This window comes from Loxodonta africana, chromosome 8, assembly GCF_030014295.1.
Source record: "Loxodonta africana isolate mLoxAfr1 chromosome 8, mLoxAfr1.hap2, whole genome shotgun sequence".
NCBI classification, from domain to species: Eukaryota; Metazoa; Chordata; class Mammalia; order Proboscidea; family Elephantidae; genus Loxodonta; species Loxodonta africana.
In genome coordinates this window covers 43,610,724-43,630,530 of record NC_087349.1, presented here as the reverse complement: position 1 = coordinate 43,630,530, position 19,807 = coordinate 43,610,724, and the positions used below count along the sequence as shown (strand labels likewise).

At 42.6% G+C, this 19,807-nt stretch overlaps 1 protein-coding gene across 7 annotated transcripts in view; it reads right to left on the bottom strand.

Moving 5' to 3' along the window:
* The window catches only part of ATXN7L1 (ataxin 7 like 1), a 287,096-nt gene that overhangs the window by 187,887 nt on the left and 79,402 nt on the right, over positions 1–19,807 (bottom strand). For 6 of the 7 annotated variants that reach the window (XM_064289853.1, XM_064289854.1, XM_023544513.2 and 3 more), the window contains one exon: positions 2,790–2,894. The exons of the other annotated variant lie outside the window; for it this stretch is intronic. In XM_064289853.1, coding sequence (XP_064145923.1) covers positions 2,790–2,894 — 105 coding nt within the window. The remainder of the gene's footprint in view (positions 1–2,789; positions 2,895–19,807) is intronic. 7 annotated transcript variants of the gene reach the window in all.

The window sequence follows — 19,807 nt, the reverse complement described above, 5'->3', positions numbered from 1 at the left end:
CCATAGGGTTTCCAAGGAGTGGCTAGTAGATTTGAACTGCTGACCTTTTGGGTAGCTGCTGAGCTCTTAACCACTGCACCGCCAGGGCTCCTAATACAATGTAATGTAAATACTATGTAAATAGCTGTTAATGCTTACACTTAATGCTTTCTCAGTCTTTGCAAGCACTTTATCACAAACCAGAGAGACCATTTTTTTTGCCGTTGTAGGGGAAGCACCAACACACGAACTTCAGCTTCTTTCGGCTTTCTTGTGCGAACACTCGATTTGTTCTTACCAACCTTACGGCCCACGTTGCCAAACCACATGCCACTTTTCAAAAGATCTAAGATTTTTATTTTCTCATGGAGAGATAGCAGTTTATGTTTCCTCTTAGCCTTTGAGGGATTGCTTTGACCACTCCATTGCTTTTTAGGAGCCATTTTTTCACAGAAACAAAGGGTGCACACAATACAACCAGCTAAGGAAGGAGACGTGAGGTGAATAATGCTCAAACAACAAGTGCTGGAGAGAGACTGAGGATCTGTGAAATGGTGGGAGGCTACAGCAGGGGACGCCTACACATCACCTCATTTGCAAGGATTCAGCGCAGCGTGAAGTGCTCGGAAACCCTGGTGGTGTAGTGGTTAAGAGTTATGGCTGCTAACTGGCAGTTCAAATCCACCAGGCACTCCTTGAAAACTCTGGGACAGTTCTGCTCTGTCCTACAGGGCCACTGTGAATCGGAACCAACTCGATAGCAATGAGTTTTGGTTTTAGCACAGTGCTCTTCGTGTGGCAAATTCAAGTTTCGCTTTTTGGAACTTTTTCTTTTCGTGAATATTTTCTATCAGTGGTTGGTTGAATCCGGGGATGTGGAACCCACAGATACGTAGGGCCCACTGTATGTGTATATATATGCACCACATACAATATATATATATGTGTCTCTAGATACAACCATACACGCATGTGCATTTACTCATGTAAGCCTTTTTATACACATACATGCATTCATGTCTACCTATGGAATCACACATGCTTTTCGGTTGTTTTTACTGTTGTTGCAAAATTGTATATGTTACAGCATTTACCAAAATTGGCCCTTTTTCTCATGTATTTCTTAGTGCCTTTGTCTTGGTTAGGTTGTGCTGACTTCACCCATATTTGGTCTTGCCTTTTCCATTCCCAAAAGTAACAAGTGTCTACTCTCTAGAAAAGTGATTCCCCCTCCCTCTGCCTCCCCAGCAGAGGGAGGGGGAATCACTTTTCTAGAGAGTGATTTTTAGGACACTTTCTAGGACTTTCTCTCTGCCTTGCGCAGGTCATAAAGTCTTGTACTAATGCACGAAAGTATCCCTTAAGAAAAATTCTCTTTCTACATGTTATAAACACAAAATATACCTACCCTAACCCTAACTCAAAGGTCAGCGGAGTTAGGTCTGCTGGAAAAAAGACCTCATGATCTGCTCCTGTAAAGATTATGGCCTAGAAAACCCTATGACGCAGTTTTACTCTGTCCTATAGTATTGCTATGAGTCAGAATCTACTCAATGGCACACAACAAGAACAATGCACACAGACATAAGTTATATGTGTGTGTGTATGTATGGTATAGGTAGAATATATCATACATATCCATATATAAACACACATACATATTTGTGGATGATATTAGTATGTTTGTGTGTGTGTGTATACACACACACAAAAATACGTAAACTTTTCTATATTCCGAAATACTTTTACTAAAGAACTTAGATAAGCTCAACTACCTGTATCTTATGGCTATTTATTACAGAACAGTGATTCTTAACTGAAGGGGCAGTGGAAAGCCAGAAAATTCTGAGTATGAGAAAGGGAGAACATGCGTAATTTATAAAAGCATATTCAATATTATAATTGTTTTGATTTGTTTTAGGCACAATATTAACACGCTTTGAAACTTTAAATAACATTGAAGAAGGGCATGTAGGTTGTATGCTTATCAAAAGGGGGCACGGCTTAATAGAACGGCTGCGGAATACCGCTCTGGACTCACAGCATATTACAGCCGAAAGGGCTTTGGAATCACGTGGTCCAACTCCCGTTAAAGATAAGAAAACTTCTACCCAGAGAGGTTAAATGACTTCTTGTTTAAGGTTAAACAGCTGTTCATTGGTTCCTGAGGACGTGGCCACATGGATTTTGTCTGTTGTATGTTCACAGCACCTAGTACAGGGCTCAGTATGAAATGGGAGTCCAGGAATTGCTGTTGACCAACTAAAGGGAATATGTTACACTAAGGAGTTAAGACCTATAGGGAAGCAAGTTCCCAAACATGCCTGAATGCTTTAACAAGTGGGACATGTGGAAAAGGAGAAGCTGAACCTGGGGTTTTCACTATAAGGCATTCCCTGGCTACAGCCTCCTCTTTGTAAATCTGGGAGACTCCATGCTGGCCTTCTCTAGCAGGGGGAGAAAATATCAGTGTGCAGGAGTCATTCCTCATGCCATGGCTCTCCCCTTCCCTCTGTCCTTCACAGAGGCCACCACCAGGTTGGAGGATGGTTTCAGTCTAGTTCTGTCTACCTAAACAAGGTGCAGGCTTTCTCTCATTTTTTCTGACAAGACCAAGAGGCTCAGCAGAAGGACTGGAGCTCCTAAAATAGTTACCCTGCGAGCAGAGGCAGTAGCCCCAGGAAGAGTTTGCTCGCAGTCTGTGCTAAGACAGACGCAGGGCCAGACTCTGCCGAGGAGACAGCAAGGAGGCAACTCTCCCAGGAACGGCGGCTGCAAATGCGTCTACCCGGAGGCAGGAGTCCACTTACCGCAGTGCGACTGGAACACCTGTGGCTTGACGACCTGGTTACAGGCACTGCACACTACGAGATAGAAGTCGTCATGTGCTGGGTAATGGCCAAATAAGTGCATATCTGTGGGGGAAATGAAAACAATTTTTTTTTGAAAGAGCAATTAAGTCTTAGAAGGTGTACAATTTCCTCTTAGAATTTCTTCAAGGACAGCTTTTCAAACAAGACACACAGAAATGCAATGACCTTTACTAAGGGGAATGCAGCTTGTCATAACTCTCAGAGGGGCAACCGACTCACTTCCTCTGGGAAAGGAACTGCTACCACTGTTGATTGGTTATTGGTGTGTGTGTGGGGGGGGAGGGGCTTCTCTGAGTCACGTGCTATATGGGGAAATGCCCTGTTCTGAGAAAGCCCAGTGTTAGCTGGGGCCCACTGAGGCTCTATCTATTTCAGGATGTGGGGAGACTCCCCCAAACCCATTCCTACTTAAGCAGAGGTCTCTTAGGTGAGAGACAATGGTGAGGGGAGTTGGGGCAGAATGAGAAGTCACCTTGACCTCAGAGGTCACCCGGGTTTCCCCATTACCTAAGGGAGATGCCAAGGCAAATGGAACCTCTGCACGTCATTGTCCATTATTTGCTTATTTGCTACCATCATTATCCATTACTCATTTGGTAAATGTTTACCGAGTGCCTACTATGGGCCAGGCATTGTGCTAGGTGTTGAGGAAAACTGGTGAAAAAGAATGAGGTTTCTGCTTTCCTGGAGCTTATGGTAGCAGAAGAAACATTAAACAATTATACAAGCAATGACTTGGTTATAATTTGTGGCAAGTACTAAGGAGTTAAATGCGGTTTTATGAAAGCATGGGACAGGCGGGCCTAATCTAGTCTGGAGAAGGCTTTCCTTAGTAGGGGGCATTTCAGCTAAGACCTGAAAGAGAAGTAGGGGTTAAAGAAACAAAAGTCCAGGGGAGGGGGAGGAAAGTTCAAGGGTCACAGAGGGAACACCGTTGTGCACCTGAGAAACCACTTAAGTGAAACCTAAGAAAAAGAAGGTAGTGTTTGGGAGTGAGGCTGGAGAAAGCCCAGAACCTATAAGCCTTGTTGACCAAGGTAAGGATTCTGAATCTGATTTTAAGAGTAAAGGGAAGCTCCCAAAGAGAGCTGAGGTGGCAATCTTAATATCAAAGTAGACTTTAAGACAAAATCAGTCAAAAGACAAAGATGAACATTATATAGTGATAAAAGGGTCAATTAACCAAGATGATTTAACAATTATAAATATATGTGCACCCAACATTGGGGGACCTAAATATATAAATCAAACACTGATAGAATTGAAGGGAGAAATAGAGAGTATTACAATAATAGTTGAAGACTTCAATACACCACTTTCAATATTGGACAGAACATCTAGAAAGAAGATCAACAAGGAGGCAGAGGACCTGAAAGACAATATAAACCAACTAGACTTAGCAGACATATATAGAACAATCCACCACAAAACAGAACAATTTACATTCTACTCTAGTGCACATGGATCATTATTCAGGACAGACCACATTTTACGGCACAAAGCAAGTCCTGATAAATTTAAAAAGATTGAAATCATACCAATTATTTTCTCTGACCACAATGGAATGAAGCTAGAAATCAATAATAGAAAAAAAAAAAAGCCCTGGAAAATACACAAACATATGGAAATTAAACAATACACTATTAAACTACCTACGGGTCAAGGAAGAAATCAAAAGAGAAATCACAAATTTCTTAGAGTCAAATGAAAATGAAAGCAACAACATGCCAAAACGTACGGGATGCAGCAAAGGCAGTACTCAGAGGGAAACTTAAAGCAATAAAAGCCTATATAAAAAAAGAAGAAAGATCTCAAATTAATAGCCTAATTCGACTACTCCAGAACAGGAAACAGAAGAGCACACTAAGCCTAAACCTACCTGAACAAAGGAAATAACAAAGATCAGAGCAGAAATAAATAAAAACAAAAAATAAAAACAACAGAGAGAATTAACAAAGCCAGAAGTTGGTTCTTTGAAAAGATTGATAAAACTGACAAACCTTTTGCTAGACTGACAAAGAAAAGATGCAAACAACCAAAATAAAAAATGAAAGGGGGGACACTACAACTGATTCTATAGAAATAAAGAGAATTATGACAGAATATTATGTACAACTGTACGGCAACAAACTGGATAATCCAGATGAAATGGACAAATTCTTAGAAGCACACAACCTACCCAAACTGACTCAAGAGGAAATGGACAGTCTCAACAGACCCATAACAAGTGAAGAAATCGAATCAGTGATTAAACGCCTCCCAGCAAAAAAAAGTCCTGGGTGTGATGGCTCCACTGGGGAATTTTACCAAACATTTAGAGAAGAATTGACACCAATACTATTTAAACTCTTCCAAAAGAGAGAGAAGGAAGGAATAACCCTAATTCATTCTATGAAGAAAATATAAAATGACATCCAAAACAGACCACAAGAAAACCACAGCCCAATATCTCTTATGAATATACACACAAAAATCCTCAACAAAATACTAACAAAATGCAACAGCATATTAAAACAGTCATACACCATCATCAACTGGGATTTATTCCAGGAATGCAGGGATGGATCAACATTAGAAAATCAGTCAATGTAACACCCCACATCAATGGTGTACTGATCATATCTATGGATGCAAAAAAAGCATTTGATAAAATCCAACATCCTTTTTTGATGAAACACTAAAGAAGACCGGAATAGAAGAGAAATTCCAAAACATGATTCAGGGCATACATGAAAAGCCAATAGTGGACATTATACTTAATGGAGAAAGACTGACAACTTTCCCCTTGAAATCGGGAATAAAACAATGGTGCCTGCTCTCACCACTTCTATTCAATATTGTATTAGAAGTGCTAGCCAGAGCAGTAGGACAAGAAAAAGAAATAAAAGATACCCAGATTAGAAAAGAAGTAGTAAAATTATCTCTATTCATGGATGTATGATCCTATACATAAAAAATCCCAAAGAGTCCACAAGAAAACTTATAGAGCAAATAGAAGAATTTAGCAGGGTACAAGGTCAACAAACGAAAATCAGTTGGGTTTCTATAGACCAGCAATGAGAAATCTGAAAGGAAAAGTAGGGAAACAATTCCATTTACAATAGCATCTAAGAGAATAAAATACCTAAGAATAAGTCTAACCAGGGATGTGAAACTATAAAACACTGCTAAAAGAGATTAAAGAAGTCTTATATAAATGGAAAGATATTCCATGTTCATGGATTGGAAGGCTTAATATTGTTAAGATGTCAACACTACCCAAAGCAATCTGCAGATTCAAAGAAATGCCCATCAAAATTACAACAGGACTCTTTACAGAAATAAAAAACCAATACTTGACTTTACATAGACAGGCAAGATGCCCTGAATAGCTGAAACAAGGCTGAAGGAGAAGACTTATATTTCCTGATTTTAATTTATACTGTATAGCTACAATAATCAAAACCGCTTGGTACTGGTATAGCAACAGATACACATAGATCAATGGAATAGAAATGAGAGCCCAGAGATAAACCTACACATCTTTGGTCAACTGATTTTGACAAGGGTGCTAAGTCCATTAGATGGAGAAAGAAGAGTCTCTTCAACAAATGGTGCTGGGAAAACTGGATTTCCACATGCAGAAAAATGAAATAGGATTCATGCTTCATGCCATACACAAAAACAAATTCAAAATGGATTAAGGACATAAATGTGCAAACTAAAACCATAAAATTCTCAGAAGAACAAGCAGGGCAATGGTGTCAGGCCTAGCTTTCAACAATGGATTATCTAACATAATAAGAAAAGCACAAATAGTAAATGACAAAATAAATAAATGGGATCTCATAATAATAAAAAATTTTTGTTCATCAAAAGACTTTACCAAAAAAGTGAAAAGAAAACTACTGACTGGGAGAATATCTTTGGAAACCATATATCCAACAAGAATCTAAAAACCAAAATACATATAAAACTTTGATAACTACAAAGACAAATAACTCAATCATGTTGTTGTTAGGTGCTGTCAAGTTGGTTCCAACTCATAGTGACACTATGGACAAGAGAACAAAACCCTGCCTGGTCCTGCACCATCCTCACAATCACTGTTATGCTTGAGCCCATTGCTACAGCCACTGTGTCAATCCATCTCATTAAGGGTCTTCCTTTTTTTCACTGACCTTCCTTCTCCAGGGACTAGTTCTCCTGATAACATGTCCAAAGTATGTGAGAAGTCTCACCATACTCACTTCTAATGAGCATTCTGGCTGTACTTCTTCCAAGACAGATTTGTTCGCTCTTCAGGCAGTCCATGGTATATTTGATTTTCTTCACAAACACCATAATTCAAAGGCATCAATTCTTCTTCGATCTTCCCTATTCATTGTCCAGCTTTCATATGCATGTGAGGCAACTGAAAACATCATGGCTTGGGTCAGGCTCACCTTACTCCTCAAAGTGACATCTTTGTTTTTTAACACTTGAAGAGGTCTTTTGCAGATTTGCCCAGTGCAATGCATCATCTGATTTCTTGACTGTTGTTTCCACAAGTGTTGAGTGTGGATCCAAGTAAAATGAAATCCTTGACAACTTCAATCTTTCCTCCGTTTATCATGATGTTACTTATTGATCCAGTTGTAATGAATTTTGTTTTCTTTATGTTGAGGTATAATCATAAAATGAGCAAAAAACTTGAAAAGACATTTCACCAGAGAGGACATTCAAGTGGCCACCAAACACATGAAAAGATGCTCAGTGTCATTAACCATCAGAGAAATAAGATATCAAAACCACGATGAGATACAATTTCACTCCTACTAGAATGGTTAATATAAAAAACAAATCAAAAAACAGAAAATAAATGTTGGTGAGTATGTGGGGAAACTGGATACCTTATCCATTGCTGGTGGGAATACAAAATGGTATAGCCGTTGTAGAAAACAGTGTGGTAATTCCTCAAAAAACTAAAAATTGAACTACCATATGACCCAGCAATTCCACTAGTAGGTATATATCCAAAAGACTTGACGGCAGAGAGTCATAAAGAGACTTGCACACCATATGCATTGCAGCGCTACTCACAATAGCCAAAGGGTGGAAACAACCTAAATGCCCATCAGATGAATGGGTAAACAAAATGTGGTACATACATACAATGGAATGCTACTCAGCCAGTAGGAGAAACGAAGTCTACAGTATAGATGGAACTTGAAGGCATTATGCTGAGTGAAATAAGCTAATCACAAAAGGACAAATACTATATGACCTCACTTATACAAAAAGACAAGAAAAGGCAAATATATAGATAAAAAGGTTTTTAGTGGTTACCAGGGAGGGAGGTGGGAAAAGGGAGGTTAATGGTGATAGGAAAATTGCATTGATTAAGGATAGGGTTACACAGCCAACTACTGTAATTGATGTCAATAAGTTGTACACCTGCAAAAAGTTGAATTGGCAAAAGTTATGTGATAGATACATTTACAATTAATGACCAAAAAAAAAAAAAGAGTAGCTGCTGAGGCTGCTTATGTACAACCAAACACCTCATGTGATTTTGTTCCTTGGTTTGGAGGTTTAGGGTCATGGATATCCCAGTTAAATGACCTAATAATGTGTTTAGTTTTTTGTTTTTTTTTTAGTTCGTTACGCAATGCTTGGGATCTTAAAAGCTTGCAAGTGGCCATCCAAGGCACAATTGGCCTCTGTTCACCTGAAGCAACAGAGGAAGAGGCAGAGTCAGGAATAGGAGGAGGATACAGAATGTGTGGCTAATTGCCTCCATGAACAACTGCTTCCTTTGCCATGAGACCAAAAGAACTGGATGGTGGCCGGCTATTATTACTGCACATTTTGATTCGAGTCCACAGAAGAATCCTGATCAAAAGGGGGAAAACGTAGGACAGAATTTCAAATTCTCATGGACTCTAGACTTTCTGGAGCCATGGAGGGTAGATAAACCCCTGAAACTTCTGCCCTGAGATAATCTTTAGACTTTAAAACAAAAATATCCCTGAAGTCATCTTAAAACTGACTAACAGTTTAGCTTAACTAGTAAAAGGGTATGCCTTGAGCATTATGCTCTTTTAAGAACTATCTACATAGGAACAAACTGACAACAGCAACTTGGAAGATAAGATAGGAACCTAGGGGACAGTGATTTTATGTTAATGAGGGAGGAATGACTCAGAAAAGGAGGATAAGAACGGTTGCACAACTCGAAGAATATAATCAATGTCACTGAATTTACATGTAGAAACTGTTGAACTGGTCTATGTTTTGCTTTGTATATTCTCAACAATAACAACAAAATAAAACAGAAAAAAAAAGAATAATGGGAAGCTACTGAGAATTTTTAAGCAAAGAAGTGATGTGATCAGATATGAACCATTAAAAGATTAGTTAAAAGTTCAGATGTGTGGACACATATGTCCACACAAAAACTAGTACATGAATGTTTACTGCAGTATTATTCATAACAACCAAAAAGTGGAAACAACCCAAATGCCCACTGATTGGTGATAAGGATATCCATACCATAGAATATTATTTGGCATTAAAAAGGAATGAATTACTGATACATGCTGCAACATGGATGACCTGGAAAACATTAGGACAAGTGAAAAAGCCAGACCAAAAAAAGATTACTTATTATATAATTCCATTAGGTTATGGATATTAAGAGGGAAGATCGCTCCCACCTTGGGGCACTGGAGGAAGGAAATTAACCCACACTCAGGTGTATTTGCTGAGGATAACTGGTGAAAAAGAGTAAGGTCTTCTGGAATAGACTAAGAATGTCCAGAATAGGCAAATCTATAGGAACAGAAAGAGGATTAGTGGTTTTTAAGGTTGGGGAACCACCTAAAAAAATCCACCCTGGTGGCATAGTGGTTAAGTGCTATGGCTGCTAACCAAAAGGCTGGCAGTTCAAATCCACCAAGCACTCCTTGGAAACCAGATGGCAGTTATATTCTGTCCTATAGAGTGGCTATGAGTTAGAATTGACTCGACGGCAATGGGTTTTGTTTTGTTTTGTTTTGTTTTAGGGTTGGGGAAGGATGGGAGGTTGGAGCCTTGATAGCCAAAGGATATGGAGATTCTTTTCGGGGTAATGAAAATACTCTGAAATCAGACAGTGGTGCTGGCTGCACAACTCTGGGAATATAATAAAAACCACTAAACTGTATACTTTAAACGTGTGAATTGCATGGTATGTGAACTGTGTCTCAATAAAGCTGTGTAAAAAAAAAAAAAAGCTCAGCTATGAAGAAACCCGTCATCACATCTCCCTGTCCTCCACCACTGGATGGAGGCCAGAGCCGTGGAGGGTACCTCAGCCATGCCTCTTCTTATCGGCCAGCTCTTGGTGAGTCACTAAGGCTCTGAGAGCAGGGAAATCATAATCACTGACAGGGCCTGTGCAAGAATTCAGTATCATCATACACATGAAAGCATTTTCTACCACAATCCTCCTGAACTTCCTTGGGCTGAGAGAGTATCCCCTGCCCCCAGTCCTCATTTTCTGAACTCAACCTGGGTCTGCAATAAAACCCCCAAACATGGGGTTATCCCCCTAGCTGCAATCCTAGGCCACAAGGAAGAATTGAGTAGTTCACCCCATAGAAAAGTCTCATTTATAACAACAAATGCTTTAACAGAGACCCCACGGCTCTGTGTTCCTCAGAGCAGCCCTGCTGCTTGAAGGCAAAGAGAATCTGCAAATCCGTAACCCACAAGGAGCTGAGTTCCCCACTTGCCCTGGAGGGACCCCATGACTTGAAGGTTAGGACTAGCTCACCTACCGAGGGGTGACTCCCTCTGCAAGGTCCTCAGCAGGTTTCAGGTTCCTGAGGAGGCTGCTTCTTCCCGAACCCGCTGACAAGGGAGACGCTGGGGATGGGGGCCTGACTGCATTTTTAACTTGTTGGGTGGCCCTGGGAGAGGCCTGTTATTATCCCCTATTTTTTTATGACTGTCTCTCTCCATTTCCACTTCTGCCGGGGAGTTACAGCAGAGGAACATTATTGTCAGTGGGTGGTAGTAGGAGAGGCCTGTGGAAGGAGGCCGAGAGAGAACCTCGCTGTGGCAAGAGCACTGAAGGGTGAGGAGGCGTATGCTGGCCCCTCCCCCACGTGCTGGGCCTGAGGATAACGGAGCCCTCTGTGGCCAGGCCCAGGACCCTCAGTTCACAGCCTCACAGCAGTGGACAGGAGCACCTCGCAGTCCTTATCTGCTAGTAACCACTCTTGTTTTACTTTGTACTTACAGGTTGTTTACTTTTATAACATATATTCCTTTTTATAACAAAAGCGATCCATGTTTTTTGAAGATACATTTAGAAAATACAGAAAAGCCAGAATAAATAAAAAAAAAAAAAGTCACTGGCAACCTCAGTTAACATTTTGCCTATTAAAAAAAACCCACTGTTGTCCACTCAATTCCAACTTATAACACTTCGTGTCTCATTTAATGTTAAACTCACTTTTTATGGAAACTGAGGCAGGGATCCAGCAGGCACACACTCATTCTCTCTGTATTTTTTACATGTTACATTATGTATATTTTTTACACATTCCTGGCATATCTATACATATCTGTATCTATGTTGTGGCTGTTAGGTGCCGCCTAGTGACCCTATGTACAACAGAACGAAACACTGCCCGGTCCTGCGCCATCCTCATAATCATTGCTATGTTTGAGCCCATTGTTGCAGCCACTGTATCAGTCCATTTTGTTTTGGGTCTTCCTCTTTTTCCATGACTCTTTACTTTACCAGGCATATTGTTCCTCTCCAGGGAATGGTCCCTTCTGATAACATGTCTAAAGTATGTGAGACATAGTCTTGTCATCCTCACTTCCAAGGAGCACTCTGGCTGTACTTCTTCCAAGACAGACTTGTTTGTTCCTCCAGCAGTCTGGTATATTCAACGTTCCTTGCCAACACTTCAACATTCAAAGGGATCAATTCTTCTTTGGTCTTCCTTATTCACTGTCCAGCTTTCACATGCATATGAGGTGACTGAAAATACCACGGCTTGGGTCAGGTGCACCTTAGTCCTCAAAGTGACATCTTTGCTTTTTAACACTTTAAAGAGGTCTTTTGCAGCAGATTTGCTTAAAGCAATTGATTTCTTGACAGCTGATTCCATGGGTGTTGTTCTTGGATCCAAGTAATCTGAAATCCTTGACAACTTCAATATTTTCTCCATTTAATCAACATCTATATATAGACCTCCATCCCTCCCTTCCTTCCTCCCTTCCTGGTCTTTACACCTTTGTTGTACATTCTTGATCACCTATCAGGGCCCTGTGAGGACTTAATTGGATGCCCTACTTCTTCCATATTCCTTCAGAGATCTGCAGAGTCCCTTGCTTCTCTCTCCCTCTCCCTCCACCCCCACCCCTGCCCCCCCCACGCACACCTCTTATGTCTCCTAGTTGAAAGTAAAGGTTAGGCTAGTTAGAGACTGTGGCTACCTAGGAGTGTATTCCACTCAAGGCCCTTCACTCGGCTGGAATTTTTCTTGGTTTCCCTCTAGGGTAGTTTCAACCTTGTACATGTCTGCTCAGAGCACATCTCCTGTGGAAGGTGAGAGGACCTGCTTGTCTGCTCGGATTATTCCCCAGTGAGTCGACCTTGAGTCCCTCTACGGGCTGCTCAGGTTCTGACTGCTGGGCAAGTGGGAGCAGAGTAAGGCCCTTGGCATCTAGGAAGGAAGGAAGGAAGACCACCACTTCACATGATTAGGTCTCCACAGTCAGCGTGCTGTTTGACTAGATTAACAGTGGTTGAGGATGGGGGAGGGAGATAGGAAATATGAAAACTAATACGCCAGGCACAATGCTAGGTACTCTGTTTACTCATTTTCTCTTACTTTTACTGGAGCCGTGGTGGTGCAGTAGTTAAAAGCTTGGCTGCTAACCAAAAGGTTGGTAGTTCGAATCTACCAGCCACTCCCTGAAAACCCTATGGGGCAGTTCTACTCTGTCCTATAGGGTCACTATGAGTTGGAATCAACTTGACAGCAATGGGTTTGCTTTGGTCTTACTTTTAATATGTCATCTAAGTAAAACATTCAAAGCACAGTTAGAAACAAAAATCACGATGTGCTGAAATGGGCTTATACCAGCTTGTGAAAACTGATTGTGCACATCTCTTCCCATTTCCATGTTCAGTGACATCACACTGGTAGCTTAAAATCAGCTATGGTGTGAGTATTTACACCTGGGGAATGAGAAAGCACTATAAATCAGGTATTTCTTTTTCTTTTGGAGAGCCAATTGTCAAACATTTACCAGTACACCACTAAATAAAGATGGGCAAAAAAGTGAAAACTCTAACGGCCTATAATGCCATCACCTTGAGATAACCAGCTGACATATGAATATATATCCTAGACTTTTATGTAATGTTGCTGATGTTGGGTGTTGGTTAATTCTGACTCGGAGCAACCCCATGTGACAGATAGAACTGTCCCACAGGGTTTTCTAGGCTATGATCTTTATGGAAGCAGACTGCCAGGTGTATCTCCTGCAGAGCTGCTAGGTGGGTTTCAACGGCAAACCTTACAGTTAGCAGCCAAACGCTTACCCATTGTGCAACCACAGCTCCTTTTATATAATAACAATATGTACTTAATCCTCATAATTAGCATACGAACTTATCATCTCCACTTTCCAGGCAAGGAAATGAAGATAAATAGCTTTCTTGAGATCCCATGGCAGTGATTTGTAAAGTGAACAAGATTCCAGGACACCCTGACTCTAAAGCCAATGCTTACTCCCCAGCAACATACTGCCTCTTTAATAACACAGCAAGATTCCATTTCACAGGTAAAGAAGCCAGTTTGGAAGGGCTGCCTGGATAACTAACAGGCTGTCCTAAGATTCCAGAGAAGCTGTTGGCAGGAGCGCAGGTCTAGGTCAGAAGGTGGGGTTTGGAGTATAGTGCTCATTAACCGTGTAACCTCAGGGAAGGTGCTAAACCTTTCTGAGTGCCAGTTTCCTCATCTATGAAATGGCCCTCACGGCCTCTGCCTGATGGGGTTGCTGCAATGACTTGTAAAAGCTTTCCTGGCTCTGTGTCTTCTTCCAGGAGAGATCCAGGGACACCATAAAGAAAGCTCTAATCAAGGTTGTCTTCCCATTTTTCAAAACTAGTTCTCTCTCCAGTGGAGAGTCCTTGCTACAGGCACATGTTTAGACTTTCCCTCCTGACCATTCACAGCAGACCTTCTTCAAAGGCTGGTGACCTTTCTGACCCGCCGAACTTCAGGTGTGTGCACGTACACAGGTGAGCTTGTGCGTGGACAAGTGGTGACTGACAGCCCCTGGGAGTGCTCTCTTTGGGCTGTGGTTGGATTCTGGGGCAACAAGTGCATGATGATGGGACTTGGCCCAGTTTCAAACACAATGTGCAACTGTAAAAATGGCCTGGCAGGGGCCTCTGACCTCCCCTAACTTCATGAGGAGGAAGGAGAATCAAGACCAACAGGCCAAGGCTGATTCCTAGGAGGCACAGGCCAGACATGCCTCCTCTCTCCACTATCTTTACACCAACTATCCCTACCATGGCACTTTGTACTTCTCTGTTGAGTTCGATAATTCATTTTAATGGCCACACAGAGCTCACAGCGCATACTCATGATTATGGGGTTTATTAGGTAAGTAACAGGTTACAGTTCAGGTTGAGGGATGCTCAGGATACAGTTCTTCCATCAGGACAGCCTCTTCTCAGCGGTGCCCACAGGCGGGCCTCTCTCTGGTCCCTTGGCCTCTGCCCTGCTTGGGCAAGTATTACGAAACTCTTTTAGCTCTGCTGATAAATGCCCAGAGGCACCCCACTCCGCCAGTAAGCCCTGGCCTGAAGGCATTCAGCTCTGGCTCTGTGGGCTAGGTTGGCAAACCTAGCTCCACCAAGTACCCAGAGGCACCCTACTCTGCCAGCAAGCCTCCTGCCTGAAGGCGTTCAGTTTTCTCACTTTATGGGTGTGGACGGGGAAGTCTACTATGCCGTCTCCTGTTTGTCTCCTGGTTCTGCTGCCATTTCTCTGCCACTGCTTCTTGCTGTTTTTAGTGTGACAGCTCTCACTCTCTCTGTCTCCTGGTTCTGGGAACTTCTCTGCACAGGGATCCCTGGTCCAAAGGACACGCTCCACTCCTGGCTCTTCTTTCTTGGTGGTAATGAGAACCTCTCCTTCCACCTCTAGGATAGCTCATTTTAAGCCTAGCAGGATGGCAAAAGTGACCAATCCCTTCATTAGGGTCCCACAGACCTTATTTGCACGGTCCCACTCCCACACAGGTGCCATGAACTTCATCTGCATCACTAGCAAGCTATCCAATCCTCTTGATGGGCCACAATTACTTTATTTGTATAGTCCCACTCAATTACGTGATGGGCCACAATTACTTTATTTGTATAGTCCCACTCAATTACAATCAGTTTTCACAAGATCATGGCGGGAAGGCCATATAAAAGCCATCCATCGCACCGCAGGAACCATCTCCCAAACAGACAAAGCCAAACCTCTATGTTTTCAACTGTTTTGCTCTTACAAATAGATTGACTGTAGATCAGATACGGTGTTAGCATCACCACAGAATTCTCAGAGGTGACTTTAGTCACTCTCCTGGCCTGATCCTAGACAAGGAAGCGGCAAGCTCCACTAGCTCCATTTTGCAGATGGGGAAAGCAGAGGTACACTTGCTTCTAGCACAATAATTTTCAAATTTTTGACCCCACTTAGCCCTGGTGGTGTAGTGGTTAAATCACTCAGCTGCCAACAAAAAGGTCAGTAATTCGAACCCACTGGCTGCTCCATGGGAGAAAGATGTGGCAGTCTGCTTCCATAAAGACTTACAGCTTCGGAAACCCTATGGGGCAGTTCCACTCTATCCTACGGGGTCACTATGAGTTGCAATCGACTCGATGGCAATGGGTTTTTGGTATTACATACATAAACATTATCCATCTATCTAATATCTAATATCTATCCATTCATTCATTTATCCATCCATGCATCCATCATTTATCATTGAAATGTGTGGGTTACATTCTGATATTTCCTGTTCTACTTATTTCTTTTTGTTTTACTCTATTCTTTTTTTACTCTACTTCACTTAAAACAAACAAACGAACAAAAAAACACTGGCTGAAATCCCTAAATTAATTTCATGACCCTGTAATGGGTCACAATTCAAAGTTTTGAAAAACATTCTTCTAGGTAATCTAGGGAGTCAGGGGCTGAGCTGAGCCTGATAGTTAACTCAGGAATCCCAGAGGTCTGAGCAGGTCCTCAACCTGGGAGTCTGAAGCCCTGAACTAAGTGCCAGAAGGGACCAGCTCACAGAGCTGACTATGATCTCTTCCCAACTCTGCATTCAGTGACATCAAGTTGGTGGCTTGAATTGGCCACAGTGGAAGTATTCACACAACAGAAATCAGTATTCACTACAAACCAGGGCTTTTTCCCTCCAAGAGCTGGTTGTTAACATTTTCCAGCACACCACTGACTAGTGCCCACTTTGGCATTGCTCACCCTGGCTCCATTTGCCCAGCGATAAAATAGAAAAAAATATATTCATCACCTACCACACTGAGATGCTGAAAGGCTTCTGTGAATTTACAAGGAAATCATTATATTAATATAAAATATGGTTATGGTATTAACCCAAGAACTTATGCACAACAGAGCCAGGTAAACATGCTGATCACTTCCTATCCAATCAGCACATGGTGGGAAGTGGAGGAATTAAGTTACTGGAGTTCTTCCCAATGTCTGTCGACTTAATGCTTACTCATTAAGGGTTATTCATGGAGATTATTCAAAGATTAGGCTCATGCTATTAAACTAATGCTGCTAGAGCTCTTTTCATATATAGGCTCAGTCTCAGTGCCCTGCTTAAAGCAGGAAGTCCTCTACTTCCTGTATTTAACTTTTGGTACAATTTTCACTTGTGGCAAAATCAGTAACACTCACGTTACCAACTTAGTCTGTCATATTCCGCTTGCTTCCCAACATCGCCGAGGTTCCCCCAGGCCTTCGTCTGGCTCTCAAAGCCTCCCTTCCCCTGAGACATGCCCCCCAACATCCCTCTCCTCCTCAACTCCCCCAGATGGCAGGGGAGGGAGAGAAGAGGCCGCGTGCAGTTGTGATACAAGGAGGGAGACAAAGTTTAGGACAACAGACTGGTTTCTGTGAAAGTAAAGTAATAGCTCAGATTACCCAGTGTAGTTAGAAAACTATTGCTTAACATTGAAAAAAAAAAATGGAAGATTAGGAGTTGTATTCTAATCAAAGTAAACAGCTTTCTGAGGGCGACATTTGCAACAGGCAAGTCGTGTATTCGTATCAACGTTGGTTTATATCCAGTCTTAACTTTTTCAAACTGGCTGCAGTTAAAGACAAGGCAGGGTGACAGCCCCCACCCACTGTTTATACAGGATTTGTTTCTACGATGGGAAGACATCTGGTTTTGTGGATTCAGGATCAAACTTGATGCTGCACGCTTTTAAATTTGCCCCTGGACCTCTTCCAAAGCTTCAGACTTTGACATTACGAAGTAACAACTGGTGAGAGCTTAAAAGATGAAAAACTTAAGAGCGAGAGAGTACGGGTGGATTCCTTCCTTTTACAAGTGGGAATGTTAAGTGCGGTGCACGATGCACAGAGAAGCTGCAAGAAGCAGATGCTGCTTTGAAGCCAGTCTAACTGCTTATCAGCAATCGGCGATGCCTGTGTTCAATACAGAAAATCCCGCAGTGGAAAAAAGAAGAGAGCAAAATAGACAACCTTGAGTTTTAGTTTCTCTGAAAAACAACCAAACCCTAGAAAAAGGCCTTAGGTTTTCCCAAAAGTCTTTTCTAGGGATGTGAAACCACCCTGGTCGCTACAGGGATCATAAAAATGTCAAACCAGGTAGCACATATTACGTTGTTGTTAACTGCTGACAGTAGGCCCTGACTCATGGCTACCCCATGCACAAGGAAATGAAACACTGCTTGGTCCTGTGCCATCCCCATGATCGGTTATGGACCCAACTGTTGGGATCCGTCGGGCTTTCACTGGATTATTTCTGGAAGTAGATCGCCAGGCCTTTCTCCCTAGTCCATCTCAGTCTGGAAGCTCTGCTGAAGCTTACTCAGCGACATAGCAACACAACAAGCCTCCATTGACAGAAGGGTGATGATGGCTGTGTTTGAGGTGCGCTGGCTGGGAATCAAACCCAGGGTCTCCATGGAAGATGAGAATTATACCAATGAACCACTAATACCCCAGCACATACTATAATACTGTACTAAAATAATTTCATATGATTTTAAAGCTATGCCTCCCTTTTTAACAGACTCTACTGAAATGAACAAAATGGGATTGGACTTACATAATTTCAACACACGAAGCCACTTTCTGGAAGGCGGACATGAGTCTGTCTAAGATGTCAGCTCTGCCCACTGAAGGATAAGTGGGTCTTAAGGATGTGATGGCCCTGACGATGGCCGGAGGACCAAGTGCCACTAAACCTCCTTGGAAAACTATGAAAAAGATGTGCTGGTGGCTGACTGTGGTTTTGATTTGTGGTCTTCCACTTACACTCAAACAGGCAAAATCATTCAGTCACCACGGTTCAAAGACACCCATGACTGTCCCTGAGCAGATTCGAATCAGGACACCAAACAGCACTTAGAGAATGTGTGCCAGCTTGAACACAGCAGCTCTCACATCAGAAGAAGCTGGTCCTGAGAGTCTTCTTTTCCCCCATTCATCTCCATATACCTTGTTTTAGTTTTTATTAATTTTATTTTTTTGATAGTAGAGTTTTCAGCTTCATTTTAATCACTTATTGTCAAAGGGAAAGCTTGAGGGGGTGTACAAAAATGTTCTCATTTGCTCTGACAGGGATTCTGTCTCCCTGCCCCCTAAAAAATCTCCTTAAATTCATAGAACAAAATGACTTGGGGTCTTGAGGTAACGACCTCGGAAGCTCTCTCCCACCGAGTGCACCTGGAGGCTCCTTCCTCAGCCCCCTCCACTTCCCTACCAGCAAACTCCCCTCCAGGAACACGAGGCTGCTTTCTGCTTTTTAGATCTCTGAAAACCAAGGCCGGGTAGTGAGGGCTGAAGAAGCAATGGAATCGGGAAATGGAAAGTGAAACAAGGGGACTAGAAAAGCAAGCAGCTGCGGTGAGCTCTCTAGCATCAATGAGAGCAAGGGAGCACGTGCAGGTGGAAGGAGAGAAGCTTCTCTTCTCCTACAAACCAAGGACTAAGAAGTTGCCCAGCCTCCTCGGATGTGGCTGGGCCAGAAGGTGCCCTCCTGCCTGGTAGAGCCAGGTGGTAGGCCAGGCAGCAGGCAGGTGCTGGGAATCACAGGGGCAGGCAGAAGGCCCCCCCCCATTATGCTGCATGGGCCACCTCCTCCCCATCCCCAACCCCAAACAACCAACAAACATGACCACACAAGACACCCACCCCCTCCTTCCTCAGAAGTACTTTTAAGGACAAGCAGTCAAGGTATGGGACGTGAGGGGGTGCTGTGCTGGGTCCGGGGGGTGCTCCCTCCCTCAGGCCTCAGGCCAGCCCCTCTCACCCAGCTTTTCCTCCTGATTCTGTCAAAACACAGCAGGACTCCTGTCCCACAACACAATGACAGCAGGGGGGCCGGACGCAGTTGGACCCAGGAGATGAGTATAGCCCAGAATTTAGAACAAGACGTGGGTATGAGATGGGCCTAGTTAAATGAAGTACCTGAGAGCTGGGCCCCAGAGTCACAAAGCCCTGAGTTCAAATCTTGGCTCTGCCGCTTGACATGGTAATCACCTCTAAGTGTCTGTTTCCTCATCTGGAACTAAATGACATATTTATGAAGGGTCGGGCACACAGTAAGGATTTAAGAAATAGAATCTGTTATTCCCTTCGGCCTTCTTCCTGTTTTTCCAAGTCACATCACCTCCTCTGGGAAGCCTTCCTTGACGC